Source organism: Canis lupus, chromosome 16 (assembly GCF_003254725.2).
Source record: "Canis lupus dingo isolate Sandy chromosome 16, ASM325472v2, whole genome shotgun sequence".
NCBI classification, from domain to species: Eukaryota; Metazoa; Chordata; class Mammalia; order Carnivora; family Canidae; genus Canis; species Canis lupus.
In genome coordinates this window covers 23,198,715-23,222,963 of record NC_064258.1, presented here as the reverse complement: position 1 = coordinate 23,222,963, position 24,249 = coordinate 23,198,715, and the positions used below count along the sequence as shown (strand labels likewise).

Here is a 24,249-nt window from a genome sequence, read left to right as displayed (position 1 = left end):
TGCTTTGCTCTGGTATATGTCATCATTTCATTGCCTCTTTGAAAGGATTTGTTTGACATGTACCCTCAGGAAGATTTTATCAGGACCTCCAGAAGAATATTTGGGGGAAAGGTTTTATTCTAGTTTGTTTTCCTTCAATTTGTTTCTTAAACTTGAGCAGTATTCTTGTTTTGTTTTAATTTTTTTCTTACGTAATTTTTAGATACTCTTTCATTCGCTAAAATAAAAAAAAAGCAGTACAGCAAATCCCTCCCAAGAAGATAAGGAATCTTGGACCCTGGGAGGCATCTTGTGGATTAAGGCAGCATCTCAGGCCTAAGGCCCTGCCACCTGGTATTTGCCAGAGGGGTCAAGTATGGTTCTGCTTGGTGGAGATTCTGCTCTTTGTGGAGATGTACCTGTATTAGGTATTCTAAATTGTGCCTTGGGCAATTTGAAGGTAGCATATATAGTATTATAATAATGTTAACTTTCTGGAGTGTGATTATTATATTATTTAATGTTATAAAGGAGAGTGCCCTGATTCTTGGGAGATACTTCTCTTCAAGGGTAGAGCTGTCATGCTGTCTGCAACTAACTTTGAAATGGTTCCAGGCAGGCAGTCAGGCAGAATGTTGACACTTGGTAAATTTAGGTGAAAGATAATGTGGATATTTATAGTGTCTTACATTTCTGAAGGTTTGAAATGTTTCCAGATGAAAATATTGGGAAAATAGATTATGAGAAAAATTAACTGATATTGTTTATATATTGGACTATAATTCAACGGTTAAAGAAGGGTGATACCAGCAAAAATGGTAAAATAAAGACCTCTGCAAATACTCTATAATAAAGCAATGAGAAAATTGCTAAACACGGTCCAAATCAACTGTTTAAGAACCCTGGAAATTAAACAAAGCTTGCAGTAATCTGGGAAGTATTTATCCAAGAAAAATGACTGAGTTTTTGTGCAGCTTTCACCTGCCTTATTCCCACCTTCTCCTTAGCTCTTCTTTCAGTAGCTTTGGAATCTCATAGTGCACAAGCACAGCAAGAGCCACGGCCTGGCAGCCACCAGGAGCCACCAAGATGCGGGAGCTCTTATAAAGTGTCATTCCCAGAAAAATGGCATGATTTGACCTGTGTGGGGTTTTCTGGAAGACTCCTCTCACAAGGTTGTCTTTATTTGACCTAACTCAGAGCTCTCTCAGTGGAAATAGCCTTTCCTCCAAAAAAACAATTATAGGAAGTTTGTCACTTTGTGGCTGCCTGAGATGATAGATAAGAGTTGGACCAAACAAAAGACTAACCAAAAAGCTTAAATTAAAGGGGGAGGCTGAGGAGCAAGAGCTCCTCTGGGCCTTTCAAAAGCTCGAATACATTCCTGGGGATCTAGAAGGCCATGTTCAGGGCTAGGGCTGTGCTCAAACTTGGGAGAGACACGAGCAGGCCTTAGCTTTTCACCTCTGGCTGACCTTGAGGCTTTATGCAAGAAGGAAGTAAAGGCCAAGGAAAGTGGTCAGCTGCCTGGTTGAGTGTTTATGGCAGGCTCTTGAGGGGCCTTGGGAAAGATACACAAAATCCCTTGGCAAAGATTTGGAGACTTACTTGTTCTAGACATTTCAAGAATGTCATTTTGTCACACACAACAGAGAATACAGACTTTACAGATTTAGTTCAAGAAAGACACTAAACAAAGAACAACAACAAAGAACAACAACAATAAACAATGAGTTGATTCTCATTTCCAGGATTGCCACATTACATTGCTGAAAAGGTTAAGTTTTAAACAAAAAGTTATGAGATATGCAAAGAAAAAGTATGGCTCATGCACAGGAAAGAAACAATCATTAGACATTGTCCCTAACGGGGCATCTGGGTGGCTCAGTCAGTTAAGTGTCTGCCTTTGGCTTGGGCCATGATCCTGGAGTCACTTGATTGAACACCACATCAAGCTCCCTGCTCTGAGGGGAGTCTGCTTCTCCCTCTCCCTCGGTTCCTCCCCCTGCTCATGCTCTCTCTTTCTCTCTCTCTCTCTCTCAAATAAATAATATCTTAAAAAAAAAAAAAAAAAAAAGAAAGTGTCCCTGAAAAAGCCCAGGTGTTGGACTTACTAGGCAAAAACTTTAAGTCAGCTATATTAAATATGTTTGAAGAATTAAAAGAAAACATATTAAAGAACTAATGAAAAGCATGAGAATCAAGTCTTGCCAAATACAACCTTGTCTTACCAAATAGAGACAGAAGTTACAAGAAAAGAACCAAATAGAAATTCTAGGGTTGAAAAGTACAGTAACTAAAGTTAAAAATTCACTAGGGGGGTGCTGAACATCTGGTTTGAACAGGCAGAGGAGGGAATCTGTGAACTTTAAGATAGGTCAATTGAAATGATGAGGTTTAAGAAACAAAAAAGAAGGGGATCCCTGGGTGGCTTAGTGGTTTAGCGCCTGCCTTTGGCCCAGGGCGCGATCCTGGAGTCCCGGGATCGAGTCCCAAGTCGGGCTCCTGGCATGGAGCCTGCTTCTCCCTCTGCCTGTGTCTCTGCCTCTCTCTCTCTCTCCATCTATGCCTATCATAAATAAATAAATACATAAATAAATAAATAAATAAATAAATAAATCTTAAAAAAAAGAAACAAAAAAGAATGAAGAAGATGAACAAACCTCAGAGACATGTAGGATACTGTCAAACATGCCAGTATAGGCATAGTAGGAGTTCCAGAGGAGATGAGAGAGAGAAAGGGGCAGAAAAAAATATTTGAAGAAATAATGGCCCCAGATTCCCAAACTTAATGAAAAATCTGAATCTACACATCTAAAAAGCCCAACAAACTCCAAATAGAAAAATCCATAGAAATCCACAGTAAACATATCATAATCAAATAGTTAAAACACAAAGAGAGAAGACAAGAAAGAATCTTGTATGTGGTAAGAGCAAAGCACTCATTGGGACCAAGAATTTTTAATAAGATTGACAGCTGATTTCTCAACAGAAACAACAGAGGCCAGAAAGTGGGATGGTGTATTCAGAAGTGCTAGAGGAAAAACACTTAACCAAGAATTCTATATTCAGCAAAACCATCTATCAGAAATGAAGAGGAGGGATCCCTGGGTGGTGCAGCAGTTTAGCGCCTGCCTTTGGCCCAGGGCACGATCCTGGAGACCGGGATCGAATCCCACGTCGGGCTCCCGGTGCATGGAGCCTGCTTCTCCCTCTGCCTGTGTCTCTGCCTCTCTCTCTCTCTCTCTCTCTCTCTCTCTCTCTGTGTGACTATCAAAAATAAATAAAAATTTAAAAAAAAAGAAATGAAGAGGAAATTAAGACATCCCCAGATAAAAAAGAACTGAGAGACTCCATCACTAGCAAACCTGCCCTATAAGAAATATGAAAAGGATCCTTGAAGACTGAAATGAAAGGACACTAGACAAATGCAAATCCTTGCAAAGCAATCAACAGTTGCAGTAAAAGTAAGCATTTCCCTATTTGTAGGGAAATCTAAAATACTATAAATGTGTTTTTTGTTTATAACTCTTTTTTTCTCTTATTTTAAAGATAACTGCATAAAACAAGGATCATAAATCGACACTGTATTGACAGACACAGTGCATAAGGATATCATTTTAATATGATAACAATACAAAGGAGAGGAGAGGGGAGGGAATGGAGGTGATCCTGTACATGTACAATTTTGTACATGGTAGAAATTAAGTATTTCTTCAAAAAGAAATAGAAACTCTCAGTAGACCTATAATAGGTAAATGGATTGAAATAGTAATAAGAAAACTTCCCCTAAAGAATAAGGCCAGGCACAAATGGCCTCACTGCTGATTTCTTCCAGTCATTAAAGGCGAATTAATACCAATGCTTCACAAACTTTCAAAATTTGGAAGAGGAAGGAACACTTCCCAATTCATTCTATGAGAGCATATTACCCTGATACTATAACCAGATAAATACCAAGAAAAGAAAACTACAGACCAGTGTCTCTTATAAACATAGATGCCAAAATCCTCAAGAAAATCCTGGCAAACTGTATCCAGCAACATATAAAAAGGATTGTACATCATAATGAAGTGAAACTTAACCTAGGAATGAATGCAGGATTGACTCAACATACAAGACTCCTTCAGTATAATTCACAAAACTCTGTGACCATCTCTATCAACACATAAAAGGCATTTGAAAAAACAGGGATTCACTTTATTTTGGATATTTCAGATAGATGGAATCATATCATACATGACCTCTTGTGTTTGGCTTCTTAACTTCCAGTGATGATTTCAAGATTTCGTTCACACTGTAGCATGTATCCATAATTCACTACTTTTTATTGTATAGTTCTTGATGTAAATGGGATTACTTTCTTAGGTTCTCTTTCATTGTGTATGGAAACAACTGATTTTATATGTAATTTTGTATTCTGAAATCTGAAACTAGAACTTTATCAGTTTTAACTGATTTTTGGTCTTTAGGGTTTAGAGATCATTTTGTTTCCTTCTTCTGATGTGGATGCCTTTAGTTTCTTTCTCTTGCCAAGTTGCACTGGCTCGCACTTCCAGTGCTGTGTTGAATAAGAGTGGTGAGAGTGGGGCTCTTTGTCTTGGTCCTTATCTTCGAGAAAAGGCTTTTGACTTTTCACTGTTGAGTACAGTGATAGCTGTGGGTTAATCATATATGGCCTTCATTAGGTTGAGGGACATTCCTTCTATACCTAATTTGTTCAGTCTTTATCATGAAAGGATGTTGAATTTTGTCAAAAGATTTTTCTGCATCTTTTGAAATATCAGATGATTTTTACTGAAAATAAAATATTGAAAAATTGTATGATTTTTATCCTTCATTCTGTGAATGTGGTGTATCATGTTTATTAATTTGCTGGTATTGAACCATCCTTGCATCCCAGGGATGAAACCCACTTGCTCATGGTGTCTGCTCCTATTGATTTGGTTTGCCAGTATTTTGTTGAGGGTTTTTGCATCTGTGTTCATCAGGGAGATTGGCCTATAATTTTCTTGTCATGTCCTTATCTGGCTTCAGTATCAGAGTAATGCTGGCCTTGTAAAATGAGTTTGGAACTGTTCCTTCCTCTTGAATGGTTTTGAGGAGTTTGAGAAGGATTGGCATTAATTCATCTTCAGATGTTTAGTAGAATTTAGCCATGAAGCCATCTGGTCCTGGGGCTTTTATTTGTGGGAAATGTTTGATTATCGATTCAATCTCCTTGCTCCTTATTGGTCTATTCAGATTTTCTATTACTTTATGATCCAGTCTTCGTAAGTTGTATGTTTCTAGGCATTTATCCATTTCTTCTAAGTCACCTAGTTTGCTGGCATATAATTGTTCATAGTAGTTTGATGATATTTTGTACTTCTGTGGCATTAATTGTAATGTCTCCTCTTTTGTTTATAATTTTATTAATTTGAGTAATAGCCCTCAAATCTCTTTTAGATAGTCCAGTCAAAGGTTTATCCATTTTGTTTATCTTTTTGAAAGAAACTTGCTAAAATGGAGTTGTATAAGCTAGCTTGTATAAGGTCAGAATCTAGAAAGTTCTAAATTGTTTAAAGTGCCTACTAAGACAAGCTGCCTGAGAATCTGTTTATTTTTAAATTCTTGATAGTATTCAAGTGTTTTCAGTAAGAACTCAAGTGATTTCGATTTTTAAAGCTGTTAGATTTAAAATCTTAAATTATACATTGAATGTAATATAGGTTTTTATGTAAATTTTTAAAGTTTTTTTTTTTTTTTTAAGTGAAGGGTTATTGTGGGAAGTGCCACATCCAGGGAATTTCCTTGTAATGGTGGGGAAGAAGTCTGTATGAGAATAGATCATATTAGACAACAAGATCTTTTATCATTTTCAATTCAGCAATTCTAGGAAATGCAAGTTAATTAGAGAAATTAAATCTCCAGGAGAAACATTGGCTTTCTGAGGTCATTATAACTGCTAGCAGCATGATTGTATATAACTTGGAGGAGTCCCTGTGCGCCAGACTTACTATAGAAAGGAGGGTAATTGAATGAGAAACTTGAGAGTGTCATCAGTCAATAATACAATTCAAGAAGAGAAGAAGAAGAATAGTGAGTAATCATGGGGGCCTTTTTGGAGCTATGTATTCTGAGTCAGTGGGAAATGACATAGTATAGGACGTGGTGTCCTCATTCTGTAATGAAAAAGGTCAGTTTCCCTCCCCAGGCTGTTACTTTAGGTGTGCCACCAAGTGTCCCATTTCTTTTTTTTTTTTTCCAAGTGTCCCATTTCTTTGTATGGATACATTAAGTGTCTCAAACCAAATTGTATCTCATTTTTCTCAGCTCTCTTTTTTTCTGTGATTTACATATTTGCCATCCTTCTAAAAGCATGGGTTTCTGTCTTTGCAATCTGTTGGCTAGAGACTTTTTGCTGATATATGGGGGCCTCCCCTGCTTGTACCTGAGGGAAGGAGGAGCCCTGAGCAGTGCCCCCCAATAACGAAGGTCTGATACACCCCAGCCTTCCCCAGGGATTTACCCCATGATTCATCTGAGGCTTATTGATCATCCATGGTGTCCCCATGTGGGCCAGTTACTGCAGAGTGCCAGAGAATCTCTGAAGATCCTGCCCACCAAAGGTTTATAGCCCGCTAGGTCACCAGGTACATGTCTGTAAGGCAAAGGCAAGGAAGGCATGGGCACAGGGGAGACGAGGGAGAATGAGGCACAGTGCCTAGGAGGGCAGACTGCCTTCAGTTTGCAGCATGGTGGGAGAGGTGGTGACACTTGACTTGGGTTGTCAAGACCAAGCTGGATTTTCACTGGAGTGGATTCAGAAAGTACATAGCAGGAAGGGACCCCGAGCAGAGGCAGGAGGCCCCAGCCATGGCACACCATCAGTGTTCATCTTCTGGCAAAGGACAGAACAGGGTCCTTGTCTGTGCACCTTGGTGGCCTGCGTCTGTGGGATGTACAGCCTCGTGGCCATGTTGGGCACATTCCCAGACCCACCACCAGACCCCATTGGGGCGAATCAGGGTTTTGTGTTGAAATGTCCTTGCTCTTACATCGGCCTCACAGCCTCTTCAGACACATTTCTGACGATGCTGTGGAGCAGGGGTGCTCTGGCCTAGAGAGCCAGTCCCCCTCCCCAGTGAGCCACCTTTCTGAATGGCTATGGGACGTGGTGAGGGAGGGGCCTGGCTCTCATGCAGAAGCCGCTTTCTCTTCATCTTGTTGGTGTCCTGTGCTCTGGAGCTGGTGCTGATGAGTTTGAGATGAGGGGGAGATATACAAGGCCAGGCCCAGATGTTCACCAGTGGATTAGTCTCTGTGTTCTGGAAAAGAGAGGAAGTAAAGTGGTTCCAATTCTTTTTCTGGTGTTTCCAGCTCTGCCCCCTTTCTTGCTAGAGAATGCTTGGTAACTATCAGAGGCCCTTCCTGACAGCAACGAGGAGAGCACGGGCCGCCTCCAGATGCTGCGCAGTTATAGGAAGTGCCTTGGGTGGGCTGCTCAGGGGAGGACAGTGCTGTGGTCCATCTACAGATCCTAGTTGAGCCCAGCGACCTGGCTGCCACCCTGGGAACAACAGACAGATGACAGAGTCGGCCCTGGGCCCTCTCCAACACCTACGACTGGCGCATGGTGCCTCCCGGGCCAGTGGTGCCTCTGTCCCCACCCGGCCTCCGTGCACTCATGTCAGCGAGTCCTTCAGTGCAGAGGCGGCTGTGGGCACACTCTCTCTCCTGGCGGCCGCGAGCCCACCCTCTCCTGGAGGAAGGGGAGGCCTGCAGAGCTGGTGGGGCAGGTTTTTTGTGGGGGGGTGGGGGTTGTGTTGGCCCCAAGGGGCAGAGCCGGGTGCCATGCACCCACAGCGCCCAGTGCAGGCTGAGCCACACTGACAGTAGTGCAGTGGATGTGAGGTGACGTGGATGGCCTCATCCTTGTGGAGAGGCTGAATGAAGAGAAAGGAGGCCGGCTGCCTTTACGTTGGGGCCACACAGAGGGTCCCTTAGCATCCCGAATTCTCTTTATCTAGAAGTAACACATTGAAGCCTAGGAAATATCCTAGAGATGGTTATTAGAAGACTTTTCCAAAAAGTTCTTCCAGTTCTTCCATCTCAAGTCCTAGGCACGGTGTTCCCCCTGCCCTTCTTTCTGGTGGCCCTGAAGGGCAGACAGGCCCAGCCCCCATCCTCTCCCTCCCCGCCCTCCACCAGCACAGCAGCTTGAGCCAGGAATTGGGAATCTGGGGACGGAATCACCCAGATTAATTTGCACAATGGGTGAATGTATACATCAGATTACCACTCTGCCCTCTAAATTTGTAGTTCTCAGTGGGTCTACCCATCACTCAGTAGTCAGTCCCTGACAGCCTTGTCATATCTGTGACACCGTTACCTGAGTTTCTAGCTCTGCCTTATGTTCTTGGGATTCAACGTGACTGAACTTTGGTAAAAACTTGATATGTAGACACAAAGAACCATACACCGTTCAAGGAAGGAAACTGCGCAGTTCCTTTCACACAGCCTGTTAAGGGACTGCACTCCTCTTCCTTTGGTGAAACTTGCTTGCTGTTGTTCACGTGTAAAGCATTTGTATATCTGAACTCTCTGATGGTAGATCCTGGAAAGCATCTTGGAGGAGGCACCTGAATTAGGAGTCACAACCTGAGTGAGGAGGTCCTTGCTCATGGGCATGCCCGTCCTGTCCCCCTGCCAATTAGCTAACAGATATCCCTGCAGACTGGGGGGGCCCAGAGAGTATGAGCCTTGAGATACATCGAGAAGGGAACCTACTACTAGCCATTAGAAAAAGATGAGCAGGGAAGAATGGCATAAGTGGGATGTGAAGGGATTTGCCACAGGCCAGGCCCCCTGCTCATGAGCAGGGGTAGGAGCTGGATAGGACTCAAAGGAATTCTCTGATTGTGTCTGGCCGAAGACAGTTCCTGTCCTTCTAGGTACTATGCGAATTCCTGGAATTTCTGCTCACCCATTTCAGAAGGTTCTGGTGTCTCAGGAAAAGAAGAGCCAAATGAAGAAATGTCTTGCTTGGCTTTACCACCAGAGGCCTGGGAATCTTCGCCTGTGCTGATGATAGCGAGAGCTGATGCTTACATGTGCTCTTGGCAGCGTTTATCCAACTAATAACTCTGTGAGGTAGTTAAGGAAGGTGTCATTATTCCCATTTTGCAGATGAGGCAACTGAGCTGCCAGGAGATTCATGGAATTCCATAGATAACAGAGTTGATCTATAGGAGAGCCAGGTCTGGGATGGTCCTATCAATCTACATCCAAGTCTGTCATTTTTCCTACCAAGCTCTCTCGCTCTATCTGAAGGTGGGGAAGGAGTCCAGGCTTGAATCTCTTTGGGGATAGACATTCATCAAGACTACCATGCCTGGTCTTGAGTTGCATACAGATGAGAAGATACTAGGAGGGGCTATTCCAGTGTGATTTTATGTCTTTGGCCCAGTGGTGTCATTCAGGTGGCTCAGGAGGCACGGAGGTTGTCCTAGGTCCTATTGACCTCGCCTCCACTGGTTCAAATTTCTCTATCACACAAAATATCCATTAGCTGTAATGATACAGTTTTCACTGTGGGGAAATTGCTAGAGAAAGAAGTTAGCTGGTGTTAAAGCTTCACTAAGTAAAAAATAAATAAATAAATAAATAAATAAATAAATAAATAAATAAAGCAAGCTTCACTAAGTGTTCTTGGTACCTTTAATTTCAGTGAGTTTCCAGTGAGTCTGGCTCATTCTATATCTTCTCTGTTAGTCTCTGTACCCTCACAGTTACAAGAGATACCTGACAATGTGGATGGGCCCTGGCCGTGTGTTTTCTAAGGCATTCTGCCCGCCTGGGCGCGTGAGCACATGATGACTATATTCTTCCCTCATAGAGCTGCCAACTTCAGGAACTTCACATTCATCCAACTGAATGGAGAGTTTTCTCGGGGAAAGGGACTTGATGTCGGAGCCCGCTTCTGGAAAGGAAGCAACGTTCTTCTCTTTTTCTGTGATGTCGATATCTACTTCACCTCTGAATTCCTCAACACGTGCAGGCTGAACACGCAGCCAGGTATGGGTCTCTGGCCTCGACACTTCCCTTCCTCTCACTCCTTCATGGTTCCCTCTGACGTCCTGCTTCTGAACAGGCCTAATTTACCCCAAGAAAAGGAAAATCATCTGGTTTGATTTCTCCTTTGATGTCAGGGTGGGACTGTTGGCCCCCATAATCCTGAGATGCTTTGTCCTAAGTCTAGGACCCCTGTTCCGTGTTCAGCTGGGAGGTGGGCTCTAGTGAACATCCACAGGACAGGGCGTGGTGGGGATGATGGGGGCTGGAAAGCTGTCTGAGATTGAAGGGAAAGGAGTGGCCATGGGCAGACACTGAGGGAGGCAGGGATCTGAGCAGAAAGAATCCACGTGGAGAAAACCATTCTCCTGGAGTTTGACTTGTAAGCAGGCTAGTATTCAGCTGATAACAACTGTTAAATCATTGATGCTCTTGGGTGTAAACTGGTAAAGAGCAAATGCCCTGGGGTCCCTAAATCTACTGCTGCGTGAAGTCACCCTGGCCCTTCTGGCCACCCTTCAGAATCCCACAAGGCAGCAGTTAATGGGTTAATGTCTGGCAGGGCAGCTCAGTTGCTCCCCAGAGCCCCCATCTGTCAGGACTTTGCATGCCACTTCTGTGCTACAGATAGCGGAGAGTCTGCCCATGTGGTCCAGGTGTGTAGGACTGCTGAGATCTGTTTTATGGCTGAGTGAAAAGAAAAGAAAAAGTGGATACGAATATCTGGGATTATCAGAGAGCTGAATATGAGTGAACAAGCCTACTAGCTTTGCTTTAAGTGAATGTTTGTTTTCTGGTTTGCAGGGAAGAAGGTATTTTATCCGGTCCTTTTCAGTCAGTACAATCCTGGCATAATATATGGCCATCATGATGCAGTGCCTCCCCTGGAGCAGCAGCTGGTGAGTAATTACCCCGCAGGTGCCTTTGTGCAGCTCGCTTCCCTGTCTTTCATTACCAGGGGCACCTGACCATGAGTAAAGGTGAGTGGAAATCTGTGGATTGATTCCCACAGTAATTTTTAAATTTGGCAGACGTTCTGGCCTTTGGTCCCAGTGTCTTGTTGATTAAAAGTGCTTGTAATATTTAAAAGTGGAAAATAAGTAGGAACAGTACCTTACAGAAAGGTAATTTCACACCTTCATAGTTTTCTTCTATGGCTTTTAGAAACTAGTATTATCGCATTATGGATGCAGCACATTTTTTCTTCGTTATTACAGACCCTCCCAGGTAAGAAAGGTGACAGCTAGGAAGCAGAAGTCAGAAGGGGGTGGCTCACTGCAGGTCACCCAGTGAGCACATCAGTGGAGGAGTGAGGACCAGATCCAGGACCCTTCCCATAAGTGCCCTCATCCCCACACATGGCAGCCACTTTGGAGCACGGTCACCAGCAAGGTGGCTCCTAGAGGAACATTGGAGGGGTTTCTGTGCTGAAATCTTGGTGGGTGCCTGCATGGCCCAGTGGTTGAGCATCTGCCTTCAGCTCAGATCATGATCCTGGGGTTCTGGGATCAAGTTCCGCATTGGGCTCCTGCAGGGAGCCTGCTTCTCCCTCTGCCTATGTCTCTGCCTCTCTCTCTGTCTGTAATAAATAAAATCTTAAAAAAAAAAAAAAGATCTTGGCTGCACAGGTGGTGGATAGTGGGACCACACAGCCCCCCAGGATCTCTGTATGCCGAGTGGTCTTGGTGGTGGCGGTGGTGGTGGCCCTGAGTCCAGAGAAAGCAGTGTGGGCCACAGGAAGGTGTGGTAAAGCCAGAAGAGGGTCTCTGTAACACAGGTAGGCAGTGCCCTTCTGAGACAAAATTCCCCATTATTGTTGTCATCCCCAACTTGAACTCTGACCTTTCCCGGCAGAGGTATCAACTAGGTTTGTCTAAAGCTGCGTTCCAGCTCAGGATGACTGTCAGGAGGCGTCTGACCTTGGGTTGTCTGCTCTTCATCACTTTGAGTGTCTGTGTCTCCTCTTGAGGCAAAGCCATGTTTCTTCCCACTGAGTACCTCTTCGGGTACAGAAGGGAAATCCGCTGTGCGAACGTGAAGCTGTGAGGGAACCCCGTCTCTCAGGCTTCTGTGCAACGGGAGAGTAAATTGACTTCATTGAAAACATGTGTTCTTTGAGATTCTTTTGGCAGACTGATTTGGTCCTTAAGGTTCCAGAAGTAGCAAAACCTGTTCTCTGTAGCCCCGTCTTCCAGTTAACCTCCGGCTGATATAGGGATCTTTTCTAGAAGGTTTAGCTTGGGTTCCCTGAGGTTGAATGAGGTTGAATCCTCGCCCATCCCAGCGTGGTTTCCCTTTGGCCTGTGCTGTCCAGTACCGTGATCAAAAACTCTCTCGTCCTGCAGTGAAACTCCACTACCACAGATAGACCGAGGATCTGTTCACGTAACCATATGTATATGTGTGCTGGATATCTCAGCACCGTCAGAGTTTTCCATTTCCCAAGAATCAGTTTTTGTCTACCTTAGGATGATATCACTTCTGTCAAGACACAGACCACCTTGTTTCCTTTCCATGAGTTGTAAGTTTCTATTAGGGCTGGAGGGGGAGAAAGAATATAGGATTTATTTTCTTTCAGCCAATCAGAATGTAAGTTCCTTTGGTTTTAAATAAAGTACTTCTTTACATTTGACATCAAATATGATTAATGTTTCGACTTCAAACTCATAAAGATCTTATTTGCTTGCAAGGAATTCTTTTCATTTCACACTTTAAAAGTTTTATCCTTTTATTACCATTCCTGCAGGGAAGCAGGTGCAAAGGGAAGCTAGACGTGTGATGTGGTTAAGCCAGTTTCTGAGATCCCCAGAATTACTAGTCAAGCAGAAACAACTGAGGAATGCCTGGATGTCTCAGCGATTGAGAGCATCTGCCTTTGGCTCAGGGAGTGATCCCAGGGTCCTAGGATCGAGTCCCACATCGGGGTCCTGCAGGGAGCCTGCTTCTCCCTCTGCCTGTGTCTCTGCCTCTCTCATGAATAAATAAGTTTTAAAAACAAAACAGAACTGAGGTCTCTATGTCCACAGCTAGAGCCTCTGAATTATCCTGCAGCTTTGACAGTTACTTCCAAATACACCTTAGAGCTTTCCTAGAGCACATAAATCTGATATGTTAGGGTTCAGTGTTCATGATGGCTTAGTCCAGAGAAACACAGTAGCTGTCTCTGAGACACAGGGGGTTCTCCATCTACAAGGAAAGTATTGATTATGTTCGTTATTGGATGAGCCATTTCTTGAGCACTTGCTGCCTGCAGAGATCTAGATTGGAAGTTCTGGATTAATCAGAGGAACTGAAACAGTTTTGTATGAAGTGATTGGGGAGGTCACTTTACTGTCTTGTTTTTATGGACTCGCCCAAGATCATACAACCAGCTAGTAGCAGAACTCAGGTTGAAAGCAAGATTTCCTTACCCTACTGCAGTGGAAGCAGATTTGCTTAGGATCAAGATGAAGGCTGAAATATAAAGGAAGTGATCTGACAAAAATTCCAAAGGAGAACATCAAGCTACAGAAATTAATTTAATGGAAACAATGTGTAGGTGCTAAGAAGGTATACATTGAAACAAGATGGTTAGACATGGTAAGTTAGTAAAGACTTCCTACCAAAGGTTCATTTTGACTCAGTCATGAAAGATCTGAGATCTGCAGATATTCTTTTTTTTTTTTTTAAGATTTTATTTTATCTGACAGAGAGCATAAGCAGGAGGAGCAGCAGGCAGAGGGAGAGGGAGAAGCAGGCCCTCCGTGGAGCAGGGAGCCTGAAGCAGGACTTGATCCCAGGACCTTGGGAACATGATCTGAGCCAAAGGCAGACACTCCAACAGAGCCACCCAGGCGCCCAGATCTATAGATATTCTTGAGAGCCACCCTGGAATATCAGTGTCGAGGTGGAGGGAGAACACAGATCCAGAATGGAGCCATAACGAAGAGTACTCACTGATGCAAACACGAGACAAGTGTGCGCAGCCCAGCGAGTGTGACCTCAGTAGTCCCTGTGCTGGTCACTGCCTGTCAGGGGCACTGCTGTGACACTTTGTCTTCAGACTAAAGCCAGAAGTCACATTCGGGGGCGGGGGGGGGGGAGGGCATTCAGACTAGTTGTTTCTTTACTTTTGAGTATAGACCATTAATAATAAGTATGTGACATCATGGGATTTTATGCTAACATTTAATTTTTTGAGTTGTAAACCTGAGATAAAACTTGCTGATATTTTTATGTAGAAAGACTCAGAGAGAAAGGACTGACTCTCTCTGACTTAAATGATTATTAACTTTAGACATTCCACTTTCCTGGTTCCAACCTGGTTCGTGCTGGTACCCACCCAGCTCTTCTGTCTGCAGAGCCTCTCCCTCCCCGGACACCCGGCCTTTCCTTCCCCCTCTGCCAGAGATATATTTCCAAAACATAGATTAATCCCATTTTAAATCATCTTGTCTGGCTTAAAGCCAGCTAGTAAATGTTTAACCACCCACCCTCTGGAAAGAGGAGAGGCAAAGCCCTGATACAAGGTGTTCGCCAGTTTCCATGCTGCCAGTGATTCCACCCCCCCACCACCCCGTGGCCTGGTGGAGGCCCAGAGCGATGTCCCTGCACACCGAGGTGGGGTGAGGTCTGGGAGCTGGTCCTGCCGGCCCCAGCATAGCACTGCCAGCCTTGATGGCTCCTTGGTATTAAGTGCCCCCCCACATAGACTTGGAAACCAGTGACAGAGCATGTGTCTGCAAACCCCAGCACCTGGCACATGGCGCCAGCTCAGTAGACCCCTGGCCTCTCTGCCTGGTGTGTGCCCGGCCTGTGTCTGTGCCCTGGCCTTGCCCCGTGAGGCCCTGTCACCACCGCCTCCCCTCCGAGGCTTGGGGGGTGTGACCTCTCAGCCTGCTGTGCACCCCACTCAGCATTTCCGTGCAGCGACTTTGTGCCTGTCTGTCCAGGGTGCACATGGCACACTGAGTCCTGTCCTCACCCTCTTTGAGTCCAGGTACCCTCCCTGTCTGCCCCTTCCAGGAAGTATGTTACCACTAATCTGCATTTCGGTTTACATTTCTAAAACTTGCTGACTGAGCAGAGTCCATCCTTTGGTCTGCTCTTACACAGATAGCGCTGGGTACCACAAGTGGTCATGCGTGCCATCCACAGCCTGTGGGAAGCCAGCACTGCGCCCGCCTTATTGCATGGACCCACCAGTGAGGCGCAGGGGCACGACTGCTCGTTCCACAGACAAAACTTGCTGCACTGAGGCGTAGGTCACTTGCTGGGATTGCTGAGTGAGACACTGGGAAGCAAAGGTGGCCCTGTGTGATGAAGACGGGACCAAGGCCGATGCTGCGTGGCAGCCACGTGTTCTTAGGCCTTGGAGTGCTTCCAGGAGAGTGGAATCCAGCCGTGGCTATAGAGTCCTACATGAGGAAGCCTGGACAGTTCTCCCCCAGCATGATACCCTCCAGAAGATACCTTATTCTTTTAAGCAGATACCATTAAAAGAGGCCTTGTGGGAAAATGTGGGTTAACAGGGATCTTGGAGGAGGTGGCATTCAAGTCCATTCTTAGACCAATTCTATGAAAGCTGTGCCTCCACGGTATTTTATTTCTCAAGACATAGAAACGGTTATAGCAATCCTGGTGTTGGTCCGGGCTCAGTCGTTCCACCTCTGCACCCCCATCCAGACTCCCCCAGTGCCCAGGTAAGGGAAGTATCATGCAGGGTCGGGGGCACCCACCCCAGCCACTGAAGGCCTGAAGCTCGGGGTGGCTGCTGCTTGCAGGCAGGACTGGCTGCATAATTCATGTGGCCCAGTACAGAGTGGAAGTGCAGGGCCCCAGTGCAGGAATTATTAAGCATTTCGAGAGCATTAAACCCAGGAGGAAAGCCTCTGAGCGCGGGGCCTGCCGACTGCAGGGCCACATACCACAGGTGTTTCTCGTGAGTGTGAGCCTGGGCAAACACAGCCTTGGCTCTTGGGAGGCTCTCTTTGATTTAGAGGTAATACTCTGCTCGAATATTTGTTATTTATTTTATTTCAGGGCCCAGATTGCACCATTAAACCATCGGCACCATTAAACCGACAGGCACTGACTGCCTTCCTGGGTCCCCCTGCAGCTGCAGGGTGGCCGTCTTCCCACATCTCTGGGGAGAGACTCTGGTCTGTGCTTTGTGTTTTGGTCCCAATAGAAAATAATCAGCCCCGTCACATGCATCACCCACAGAGGTGTGGGTCTGGAAACTTCCTGTGGGAGAGCAGGCTTGACAGCCGTCCTTCTGTGCTGTGCTATGCTCCTGCCCTGCAGTGCTCTGCTGAGATCTAAGGTGGAGAGGGAAGGGGGCTGCAGAGACTTGAGAGGAGGCTAGTCCTCAAAAGACCTTGTGTTGAGTCAGGATAGCACTTGAAAACAGATCGGTGAAATTCAGGAAAGAAGGAGATGTTTTTCTTTTGACTTATGATCTTTATCTGAGTTTCTTCCTCCTCTGTGGTAGTAAACATTGTTGGTGTATATTTATCTTTTCAAAGCTTGAATAGAGCAGTGGAGCTTCTTGTGCCTGGGGCGGAGGCTCTAAGCAGCAGAGCCCTCTGCTTAGAGCCCAGGAAGGCAAAAACATTTTTGTCCGTTTGTCCAAAGCCACATGATTCTGAATTTTCCCACCAAAATCCCTGGGCCCTCATGACTCACCCAAGAACTCCTTATGTGATCCATGTCTGTTTCCACTGGCATGAAGCCCTCTCTGCCCTAAGACTGCTCCTCATCCTCTCTTGGAGAAGCATTTATTGAGTACCTGATGTGTACTTGACAGTGATCTGGAGGCAATCAACCAGACCAAGGCCCTGGGCTTATGTTCACCAGTGGTGGTTGGTGAACACAGAAAAGAGAGGAAACAAATGCATCAACCAGATAATTTCAGAAAGCTGTGTTATGGAGAGAATAAAGCAGGTGACAGTATAGAGAGTGACATGGTGGTGACGGAGGTACAGGCTGCCGACCCTGGCTGACGAGGCCGGGATGACTGCTCTAAACAAGTGATGTTGGACCAGAGCCCACTGGTGAGCAAAGAAAAGGTGACCCAGGAAAGGGGTCTGCAAGTGTCTAGCCTCAGAGACCTGCCAGCCTGGTGTGTCCAAGGGGCAGGACAGAAGGAGACTGTGTGAGGGGATGTGAGCTGGACGAGGCAGGCGGGGCTTTGGTCACGTAGGACCTTCACAGGGCAGAGGTTTTCTCTGGGTTTATTCTAATTGTATTAGTGAGAATGCAATAAAAGCCCCTTCAGGGTTTTAAATTGGAACATGCTGTGATCTGATAAACATTTGAGAGCGCTCACTCCCAGCTCGGCTACTCGTTGAGGGCACGATGCCAGTGACGTGACACAGCTGTGGGGGGTAAAGCCTGTCAGGAGTGAACTCGGGCTTGCCCTGATGTTATATGCTGTGGGTGCCATCAGATTGGTTTCCACCAATGGCTAAATTTCAAGGAGCATTTCAGATAGTGGCTTTCTTAGGCTTGCCAACCAGTTAGGAAGTTTTTATATAGTGCATTCCCCAGCTGGTAAATCAGTTTGTGTCTGTCCCGCTGGTCCCAGGTGAGGGTCACTCTTGACCTTGTCCAGCCTTGCTGGGTGCTGCATCCACAGCCTGGGTGCGGGGCGACCACCTCTTGCCACCCCTCTTGTCTTTCTTCCCAAGCCCTGGCCTTCCTCTTTTAGATTCCATACAGACCTCAGCCAGATGCTTGAAGTTGGGATACTGGCACTTCTCTTAACTCCATGTTTATCCAGAAGCTTAGAGGACTGGTCTTCATCCTGACCAGCAGAAAGGATATTAAGCCATTAGCTGCAACAGAAACCGTGTGTACCTGCTATGAAACAGAAACTCTTTTTAATTTTTTATTTATTTATTTATTTATTTATGATAGTCACACAGTGAGAGAGAGAGAGGCAGAGACACAGGCAGAGGGAGAAGCAGGCTCCATGCACCGGGAGCCCGACGTGGGATTCGATCCCGGGTCTCCAGGATCGCGCCCTGGGCCAAAGGCAGGCGCCAAACCGCTGCACCACCCAGGGATCCCCAGAAACTCTTTTTAAAAAATGACTCAATGGAGATTTTCCCAAGCTTTCCTTCCCTGCAAAATCTTTCCAGTTGATACTAATGAAATTACCTTGTCACTTGGGAGATATTGTATAACAGGCCTTTGTTCTGAGGAGGAATTGGAACACATCTGCTGGGACTCACTGACAAAATCTCTCTTGGTCCTCATTTTCCTTCCCCAAACCCTGACGCGTATGTATTCACTCGGTGCGAGTGGTCGTGAAGAGGAGATGGTTTCATGGATTACAAAGCAAAAGAATTTTTAATTTCACAGCTCTGCCACGAGCCATTTATGGAAGACAGTTGAGGCTGTGGTAGAGAGAAGAAGCTTCGGGAACGTGGAAGAGCAGTGAGGATAGATGGGAGCTGGGAGAGACCTTAGCGGAGGGTTAGTTCAACCTCCTGATTGATTGGTTGATTGACTGATTGCTTTTATTTGAGAAAGAGAGTGACAGAGAGCATGAGTGGGGGAAGGGCAGAGGGAGAGGGAGAAGCAGACTCCCTCCTGAGCAGGGAGCTGATTGCTTGTTGGGCTCCATCCCTGGGCCCTGGGATCATGACCTGAACTGAGGCAAATGCTTAACCAACTGGGCCATCAAGGCACCCCTTAATTTTTTATTTTTATTTGGGGGGAGGGGCAGGGGGAGAAGGAGAAGAATCTCAAGCAGGCTCTATGCCCAGCACAGAGCCCCATGCAGGGGGCTCAATCCCACGACCCCAAGATCGTGACCTGAGCCGAAATCAGGAGTCAGATGCTTAACGGACTGAGGCACCCAGGCGCCCCTCAACCACCTCATTTAAAGGAAAGGAAGTAGAGGCTCAAAGAATTGAGGGATCTGACAGAAGCAGAAAAGTCAGTCCATGGGCAAGTTGGGAGGAGACGCTGGTGCTCCTCCCCTGCTACACAGTCTGTGATGAGCAGTGAGCAAAGGGAGCCAAACCTCACAGGCAGAAAATGGAAAAGTCCTGGTGGGTGGGGACCTGCTGTGGCCCCCTCCCACTTCCCCATCCCTCAGGAGGGGATTTTCTGCACTAAGCACCGATGTTAACCCCAAGAATGAATCGTGAAAAAGAACTATTACAGTCTCAGAATGAGTCCCAGAATTAGCTCCGCCAAAAAACTAAAGGAAAGTTTGGAAAGGTCTTGCTGCTTTAGCAAATGCATTGGAAATTTCTTTGCAGAGTAACAGGCTGTGCAGGCCCCGGCCTCGCTCTCTGAAGACCGTCCCTGCTTGGATGGCCTCCTGGCAGCCCTGCAGCTTGGCACCACCACAGATGCTCTTGGGAGCAGTTTGGTTTTAAAATAGTTTAGAGATGAATGGACAGAGCCTTTCTTCAGAACCTGGACTCCTGATGCCCTTTACCTCAGGGAGCAAGAGGTCGCAGAGCCCAAGTAACACACTGCCTTCTCAGGTTTTCTTTGCATTTCCCAAGGGAGTCCTATGTGTGCCCCTGTGCCAGGGCAGCTGACTCCCCGGCTGTTCTCTTTGCCTTTCCTCCCTCCCAAGCCCTGGCTGGCTCCCACCCGGCCTGTGTGAGGGGCCGAGGCCTCCTGTTCTCTCTGGTACTGCTGCTGAGCCAGACACGTAGGTGGCTTTTCCATGGTGCCGCTCAAAAGCTTGCTCTCCTGGTTTGTTTTTGAGTGTGAGTGTGAGCATGAGTGTGTGTGTTCATGCCGACACCCTAGGAACCTTCCAAGCAGAGGTGCCAAGGACCACAGGGCCCATCTCGGAGCTGCTGCATTCAGGGTGTTCCTGGCTGTCGGAAAGGCCTGGGGCCCAGCGTTTCCCGCGCAGGGCTGTCGCTGGGCTCCCCACTTCGCACCGCTGGCGCCGCTCTGTGACATCTCTCCATCACGGTCCCCTCTGTCCACCCCTCCTGAATGACCGAATGACCATGTTTTCCCCGCAGGTCATAAAGAAGGAAACTGGATTTTGGCGAGACTTTGGCTTTGGGATGACCTGTCAGTACCGTTCGGACTTCATCAATATAGGTAAGACGGCGCCGAGCAGCACGTCTGCACCTCTGCTGCCACCTGGAGGCCGAGGCCCGAAGCCCAGAGTAGGCAGGAGGGCCCCGGGCGGGTTCCCACGATGCTGGGTGTACCCACTTCCCAAGAGAGGGCTGTTGCTCTTGTCGTGGACTTGGGGTCTGGACCAGGAGGAGGCTGGGGCGTGTGTGACCTTGAGCCCCTCTAATCTCCACTAGACCCTCCCAGTCACCCCAAATGTGGCACACAGACTGAGGGCAAGGCAGCTGCTACAGACAGATGACTTCAAACTGCTCCCCCGGCCGCCACCACCCCGCTCCCGAGCCTCCTTCTGACCTAGTTCTGGCTCTGGTCCCTCCCAGGCAGAACATTCTGGGCCTCCACAGTAGCAGGATCCACTGAGAAACATAAGGGCAACGTGGGAGATTTGGGAAAATCACATACCAGAAAAGATCCAAATTTCTCTCTGCTGAACCTTCAAAAATTCCAGATGCTACTTCAGGCTCCGGCTGAGCGTATAGTCACTGTCCATGCACACACGTTCCCAGAATGCCCAGAGGAAAGGCCCTTAGGTCACAGTTGAGGCCAAAGGACATGGGGACAGCACGGCAGGTGGGGGCTGTGGGATGAGAGCACTTCCTGTCCCTCAGAGTGGCACCTGCTCATGTGCCTTGAGACAGAGTGACATTGTGACTCTGCACACCAGAGGCTTTGGTCCTGGGCTCAGGCTCAGGGTGGCTGCTGGCATGGGGTCAAGAAGCTCCGGCTCCCAGATCATGGACACTGCCACCACCCCGCCCCATCTTCCTTTTTAAAGCAGGTTTCCGTTTCGAGAAACCCTGTGTTCCCGTGCTCTGTGTGCACGGACAGATCCATTTGTGATGATGTATGTTTATCAGACTTGAATTTAGAATAAACTGGATTTTCCTAAGGATGGGGCATCATGGCAGCTGACACATGTGGGAATGGTGGGCTCCCTCCATGAGCCATTGCTGTCACCTCAGAGTCTCTGGGTCACGTCTGGACCCCAGTCATCCCTTAGCATCTTGTATTTATCTGTAAGCATCTAACTTTTGCACCGTCTCTTTAACAAGCTGTAATGATACCGATAAGAAACCCATTACAACGAAGCAAGCACTTCCCCTTCCGTGACTGCTCGCTCGGGCATGAGGTCTAGTTCACACCAGGATAAGGAACCGTGGCTCAAGAGAGGTGACCTGGCCGAACTGAGACTCACGTTCCTGACCCCTGACTCTGTTGTCTGCCCGCCGGCCATCGGGGGCCACCAGCCACTTGTGTGCAGAGCCCAACCATGGGCAGGCTCAGGTGGCCTGTGCATGGGTCCCCCTCCCGGCCTGGTGGTGATGGGCGGCCTGGAGCAGAGGAGGGTGGCCTGGGGGCCATGTGGGACCAGTGATGACAGGCATTTGGGGGAACTTCACCACTTTTCGTCAAAGTTACATTTAAGTCTTGGAGGGTTCAAGCTGGCAAGGCGGCAGCAGGGCCCACTGTGGGGCTCAGGCCACTGCGTGGCAGTTCCGGCAGCCCTAGGAGGCAGGCGGTGCCAGGAGGCCTGTCTGTGACCTCGTGGCATCCAGGAGTGGGTGCTGGCCGCCGCTGCGAAACCTTCCCTTTGGGGTGTCTGAATTCTCCCTTGCAGACGGACACCCGCAGATTTCAGAGGGGCAGTGACACATGCCCCCTAAAACACTGCCGCACCACGCAATGAGGGCCATGTCTGTGTGGGGCAGGAAGGGCACAGAGGTCGGAGGCGGCCGAGCAGCATGACTCAGCGGTGTCCTCTCTCCCACAGGTGGCTTTGACTTGGACATCAGAGGCTGGGGCGGGGAGGACGTGCACCTGTACCGCAAGTATCTCCACAGCAATCTGATTGTGGTGCGTACACCTGTGCGGGGGCTCTTCCACCTGTGGCACGAGAAGCACTGCGTGGACGAACTGGCCCCCGAGCAGTACAAGATGTGCATGCAGTCCAAGGCCATGAACGAGGCGTCCCACGGGCAGCTGGGGATGCTGGTCTTCAGGCACGAGATAGAGGCCCACCTTCGCAAACAGAAGACGAGTAGCAAAAAAACCTGAACTCCCAGGGATAGATCCAGGGAGGTTTTGTACTTTTTTCCCTTTGTGATCACTGAACATGTGGCTGTGACAAAGAAAAGATTTCCCTCAAGGGAAAGAAAAAAAAAAGTTCAACTGATTAGTAAAAGAGATGGGAGAGAGCCTCTGATTTCTCTCTGCCTATTTGGCTCAACGCAACAGGAATTAAAATCTCCCACTTGGCCTGCAGGAGCAGCCCAAATGCATCCCGTGCAGAGTCTGACAAAGGCAGGATGATTGTGAGGTTACAAGCCTAACTGCGTGGAGGTTTTGTGTTTACAGCAGAGTGAGAGCTATTATCTTTTGTGCCCGTTGAAACATTCACAAATTATAAAAAGTTTTTTTTATAAGGAGTTCTTTCAAATGAAAGGCAAGCACATGTCTCCCCTATGAGTGATGACTGCGTGGGTAGGGCTGTCGTGCCTGGAAATGCTGACATATCAGGAGACCTTGTGAGCTTCGGAGATACACTCCTGGCGATCCTTGTGAGTATATTAAGCAAAACCAAATGGACTCAAAAAGAGAAAAAGAGAAACTATTGTGTCATTTCCATCCAAGATTAACCAAAAATAATCTGCTCATCTTTTTTTATTATAGTTTTAACCATCCTCGTTTCTTAATTTTATTTAAAAATGCCTTTTTTTTGCTTATGAGTTATATTCTGCTTATTTAATTACCAATTTGCAAGCCTTACTAAGATAGCACAAGTTAGCATACATTTTTATATACTTTAAGAAAATACTTGTATTGTGAGAAACTTTAGTTCAGATTGAGCCCCATATCCAAGGACATGCCAAATGCTGATCCTGTCAGACCCTGAATGTCAGGTGGAAGTCGTGGCATGGGGCTACTGATACATCGAGACTTAGAGATACTTTATCTGAAGAGTATTTCCCAAGAGGAGCAACTGAACATTGGATGGAAAGAAAGATATACGTTTTCCCTTAACAGAAAGCCTCATTCAGACTGGTAATATCTTGATTTATTCAAAAGTCAGAAAACACATTTTCTCCTCAGGAGAACTGGGGACCACGTTCTTACCTGTTTAAATAAACCAAAGTATACTGTGTGAACCAAACTATCTTTTTTCAAAGCAGGGTGCTCTTCCTGGCTGCTGGCTTTTATGAAAAGAAATGCAGAAAAATGTATTTTGTGAAAGATCACTCCATCTGCCAGAGTCAAGTGGGATGGGAGATTTTGCTACATGTTCACCCACCCCAATCTACGGGAAAGTAAATATTTTTTAAATTAAACAGTTCTACTTAGCTGCCAAGATGCTTCTGAAAATGGCATTTTATTACAGTTTCCAACTATTTTTTAAAAATACAGTTAACATTGAGTGATTTCTACATTCATGTGAAAATTATTTATTTATTAGCCAGCACCAGATGCATGAGCTAATTATCTGTGATTCCTTGCCTTCTGTTTGCCCACAGTCAACTCATTGTTTAAAAGCTTCCAGAACATTCAAGCTGTTGGTGTGTAAAAAAAAAAAAAAAAAAAAAAATGCATTGTATTGATTTGTACTGGTAGTTCGTAAAATTTAATTAAAACACAGGACATGAATGGAAGGTAACATTGGACAGCTAATAAAATATGATTTGTGGATATAATTTCTTCTTGGAATAAGAATGCCATTTCTTTAGTTTTGGGAAAACTTTTTTAATGTGGAGAGACCAGGATTTCTGAACCCTGGTGCAACAGACCCCATGGGCTAGATCCCTCATAGTTGCCAGGGCTGCCCTGTGTACTGTAGGGTATTTAGCAGCATCCCTGGCCTTCACCTGCTAGATCCAAGGAGCATCTCTCACCTACATTGACAATCAATATGTCTGCAGTCATTGCCACATGTCTTCTGGAGGGCACAAAAGCACCCCCCTACCTGCCCCTTTTGAGGACCACTGGTCTAGAAGGAGAGAACCACAAGGGAAAACCTGGCTGTTAATATTATTTCACTTGTCTTTTTTTAGAAGAAATTGAGAAATGATTTCTAAGGTCCTTTTCTGACTGGGTTTCATATTTTCACATACAGTTGGG

The 24,249-nt window shown here is 46.5% G+C and overlaps 1 protein-coding gene across 30 annotated transcripts in view; it reads left to right on the top strand.

Annotated features, from left to right (window-relative positions):
• The window catches only part of CSGALNACT1 (chondroitin sulfate N-acetylgalactosaminyltransferase 1), a 327,223-nt gene extending 303,398 nt beyond the window's left edge, over positions 1–23,825 (top strand). For all 30 annotated transcript variants that reach the window (XM_049094800.1, XM_035700129.2, XM_049094809.1 and 27 more), the window contains 4 exons: positions 9,860–10,038; positions 10,840–10,934; positions 20,019–20,100; positions 21,911–23,825. In XM_049094800.1, the coding sequence (XP_048950757.1) occupies positions 9,860–10,038; positions 10,840–10,934; positions 20,019–20,100; positions 21,911–22,194 (640 nt within the window). In that variant the 3' untranslated portion in view covers positions 22,195–23,825. The remainder of the gene's footprint in view (positions 1–9,859; positions 10,039–10,839; positions 10,935–20,018; positions 20,101–21,910) is intronic.
• Positions 23,826–24,249: the final 424 nt, after the last annotated feature.